The sequence below is a fragment of the Populus euphratica genome, unplaced genomic scaffold, assembly GCF_000495115.2.
Source record: "Populus euphratica unplaced genomic scaffold, PopEup_1.0 scaffold404.1, whole genome shotgun sequence".
Taxonomy (NCBI): Eukaryota; Viridiplantae; Streptophyta; class Magnoliopsida; order Malpighiales; family Salicaceae; genus Populus; species Populus euphratica.
Genome location: NW_011500292.1, coordinates 186,915 through 191,242, shown reverse-complemented (window position 1 = coordinate 191,242; position 4,328 = coordinate 186,915). Strand labels below are relative to the sequence as shown.

Sequence of the window (4,328 nt, the reverse complement as noted above, 5' to 3'; positions counted from 1 at the left end):
ATTTTAGTTATCAACATAACATTTTTTTTTTAGGTATAATTTATTTCATACTAAAGCAAAAATATCCAATTTTATTCTTAAAATTTAATATGTTTTATTTTATTTTTAGTGTGCTCTCTGCATATGGCGTTTAAAATTCCCCGCATCTAATTAAAAAGGATTGTTTTATGGGTATTATAATTTTTACGTAAGCTATTATCTTCCTTTAGTATGAAGAACGGATTTATTAGGAAGAATACTTGATTAAACACATAATTCAACAACCAAAAACACTCTATTTCTGGGCATCTTACATCTTACAAGCAAATGAAAGAGTTGTAATTATAGGCTGCAGGTTACAAACTAATACCCAATCCTAAAATGTTTCTAAATGACACATCTAAAGTTACAGTAGATGAGGAAGATCAGATATCTAAACAATAATCTTTTAAGCTGGCGAAAAAAGTATGATTTCGCATTGAACAAAAGCTGAAAAGAATACAATGATGGTTCAAAAGCCAAGAATGGGACCAGAAAGCCAAGTTGCTGGGAATGAGAAACTGATCCAGACTCTCAATTATTTCATCAAACAGAAACTTGATTGTTCTATTACAGAACTGCAACTATGCGTGCCATTCTACAAATCTACTTAGGAAAGCCACTATTCTCATGATTCTGGAGTCCATTTGCAGATGCTTCCGGCTCTTTCAGTTCACATGATTCTTTTGAATTGCAGGGCTGTAGTTTGCGTCTAAACCCGAATGTCTTGGAAAATATCTTCCAGCTTCTCTTTGTCTTTAGGATCTTTTGAAGATCTTGTTTCATTGTCAAACATTCCCTTTCAAGCTCAGAAACACGCTCCTTCACGTCATCAACGCCCACAGTTCGGCCTTTTGAGTTTATTTGATGAGAACCATCATTTTTGGGAAGTTCAAGGCTTCCACAAGGATTTTGTGAGTTGTCAAGATTCTCAGAAACATAGAACCATCCAGAAATTGATGTACGGAGCCGAAGTTGTTCGAAGAAAAGAACTTGGACAATTACCCGAAGAGGTAACCTCTCATTCTGAGCTGCATGAGTGCAGGCTTCCAGTGAGAGCTTCTGGCAGTTCATAAGTCTGCAAAGCTGCTCCTTCTCTGTATCTGTAAGCCAAGGATGAGCCTGCACTTTTGAAAAAGAACAAAAAAGAAGAAGAAGAAGAAGAGAAATAACAAATTATGTCAACTGTTTTGGATATTTAGAACTCAATAGCATATCAGGTTATATTCCCATAAAAAGAACTTTGGTTTGCATACTCCAGATTGTCTAATCACGCAACCAGTTTCTTTGACATTGCAGGTAAACTGAACCTTCCAAGTCAAATAAAATAAAACTTCTAAAACATCTACGCTGTGCTGGAACATGTAGGAAACATGCTCATAAAAGCAACTCTTCCACTTTCAGACCCTTGTAAGGGGCATTTTCCATGTTAAATGAGTAACATACTCAGAGCCCAAGCATGTTGCAGGATCCCTGGTAGCATAACCATCTCAAATCAAAAGATGTAATTAAAGTGTTGAAAATCTGTGCACAAGAAATTTAGACATAAGATGTAATTAAAGTGTTGAAAATCTGTGTACAAGAAATTTAGACATAAGAAGTGCAGCATTCGCATTCAGGATTTCTGTTGACTTTAAATATGAGGCAAGCCACGCATTCAAAGTTGTATTACCTTGAGGTATACATCAACAGCATGATAAACTCCATCATCAAGTGGCCTGGCATAATCTGGGATGGTCGCTGCAAGTGCCTCAAATTTTGAGGGCTTCAAATTTACATCTGGTGCAACCTCAGCAAGAAATCCATCCACCAGACTGGCCACCATAGTCAATGGTTGTAGTGTATCAGGCCCGCCCAGAAACTGGCCTTCTTCAACTATGCAGGGGGGGGTTGATAAAGCTGCGTTTTGGTTTAGAGACATAAAATGGTCTAGCATTCTCTGAGCACAATCTATATCATAAAGGGTTTCCACTGAATAACCCATATTTGGAATGAGAAGATCTACAAGTACTGCTTGGTCTAACTGGGCTCCCGCCTTTTTCTCCAAATTTTCTCTGCATGATGGACTTGCATGCAAAACCATAGCTGTACGTAGCAGCATAATCAAAAATTCGGGAGATGTGACACCCTTTTTTTTAGGTAATAATGTCACGATCTCTTCTAGGAGAACCCTTTGATCTGTCTCAGACGGGATGGAAACAGTTGCCCAAGGATTGCCATTGCTGGCATGGTCAAAGCTTGATTGTCTACTCATCAAGGGGAGATATCTCTTGGCATAATATATTAGGGAAGCAGAAATAGTCTCGGGTTTCATGCCTCTTGATTCAACAGCTAAAATCAGTCTTTTGTAGAGAGGTAAGTTGAGGAATGAGACATCTTGGAACCACCAGTCTTCATTGATGGGTTGTGGTTTATTTGCAGAAGATGATATACCATTCCATAAGATAACGTCTCTTTGGCTTTGGGCACCAGTTTGTCCCGCAACAGGCAAATTAAACACGTTTGGATCTGCACAAGCTTTCATTGCTAAGGAATCGATGCACCTTGGAACAATGTGAATTTCTTCTGCATAAGGCAGAACTTCTTCACAAGTTTCAAGAGCTTTTATGGAGTCTGTCCAACTGCCAAAGACTTCGTCAAGGAAAGCCTCTGCTTGTACAATGAGATTCCCTTCTCCATAATCTTCAGTCATGCGAAGGTACTCTGCTGCACATCTAAGGCTAACCACATTCAAAGAAGTCATCTCTATTTTGATACCATAGCAAAATCTGGCTATAAGTTCAAAAGCTTTAGCACCAGCAGGCATGTCATTAAGTTTCAAGACAGAAACAGATCCAACCTCAATAGAAAGCTCTTCAATAAGCTTCTCTAGAAGCCCACTTCTTGAAAGCAATGGAAACTGTAGCAGGTAGAAAATTGGGAAGTTTAGTTCCAATTTAGTGTTGAAATCAGAAGAGAAGAAAAGGAACATTATGTGTGAATCAATGAAGAAAATTCAAGCTACAAATGGAGAGAGAACAAGAAATGATATGTGGAGCACATGAACAAAATTGTGTGCATGCATGCAGTCAAGCACACACAAACAATTACTGCACCTTGTGGAGATTGAAAGTCATTTCCCCAACCTCAATGGTAACATCACTTGGAAGCCCAGTTGTGCAATACCTGCAGATAAAAACAACATATAAAATCCATAAAAGTAGAGTAGAAGTTTTGGGTATGAAAGCAGAGCTCTTTAGTAATGGAACAGTGAGTGATTCTAATAAGAAACTAATAACTAATCTCTTTTTTTCTGATCGGATTATGGACAGATTTAGCAGTCCCGATATCATTCGGTTTGAAATTTTTACACTAGCAGTTCATCAAATAACTTTTATCACGGTGCACCGTGCATGGCATCAAACGACATTTTTCTCTTTTAGGAGAGGCACAAGATCTTGAACAACCTCCACACTTGAATTAAATTAAAAGGCTATGTACATAGTTCTAACTTCTAATTAAATTGCTTAAAGCTGCGGAAAACAGAGAAAAAGGAGGTATAAACACAACGTATGCCAATGGAACAACCTCCACACTTGAATTAAATTAAAAAGCTATGCACATAGTTCTAACTTCTAATTAAAGTGCTTAAAGCTGTGGAAAACAGAGAAAAAAGGAGGTATAAGCACAAAGTATGCCAATGATAAAAACACAATTTTAAAATCATTGCAGAACCAGCTGCAACACAATCTTAATTATATTTTTCCATCGACAGCAACATAAACACAACTTCTGTAGAATCAAATCCCATCTCATATCTTCCGTTCTTTAGCAAAAAAACTCAAACCAATTAAGAACAAAGAATTGCCTACCAAGTTTTTCCATCACGGTGAAAGCCATCAGTTTTTGAGCCCAACTTCATGGACGCCATGTATCAATTAATGCAGTAGCTAGCTAGTCCAGTGGGCAGGCTTGAAACCATGTATGAGAAAAGACATATAAAGCAATATTCACTATAGGACTGAAAAGAATGAGAGAGGGAGAGACGATGATAGGGTAAAAGAGATAGACCAACGTAGAAAGAAGTGAGTATTGAGGGGAACAACTGGGCATTCTTGAGAGAGGTAGCGAGTCTAAAGCAAGAAATAGTGAAAAGGAGAGACAAAAGCGCGCTACTACTGTAGACCGTGTGTACGTATGGGATTAGAGGTTGAAACTAAATTGTTTTTTTAATAAAAAAATTAATTTATTTATATTTTTATTATTTTCTTAATATAAAAAATAATTTAAAAAAATAATCCCCACTGCAATTTTAAATAAATACATCTTTT

The 4,328-nt window shown here is 37.2% G+C and overlaps 1 protein-coding gene across 2 annotated transcripts; it reads right to left on the bottom strand.

The window, feature by feature from the left end:
• Window positions 1-287: 287 nt before the first annotated feature.
• Window positions 288-4,116, bottom strand: LOC105113279 (BTB/POZ domain-containing protein At5g03250-like). Of its 2 annotated transcripts, none has more exons than XM_011009382.1 (4): window positions 3,870-4,116; window positions 3,114-3,183; window positions 1,691-2,917; window positions 288-1,140 (listed from the first exon to the last, which is right to left on the bottom strand). In XM_011009382.1, exons 1-4 carry the CDS (start codon window positions 3,926-3,928, stop codon window positions 625-627), a joined length of 1,872 nt encoding a protein of 623 aa, XP_011007684.1. In that variant the 5' UTR covers window positions 3,929-4,116; the 3' UTR covers window positions 288-624. The 2 variants fall into 2 exon arrangements, with proteins under 2 accessions (XP_011007684.1, XP_011007685.1); XM_011009383.1 differs by lacking the exon at window positions 288-1,140 and adding an exon at window positions 1,147-1,491.
• Between the last annotated feature and the right edge of the window lie 212 nt (window positions 4,117-4,328).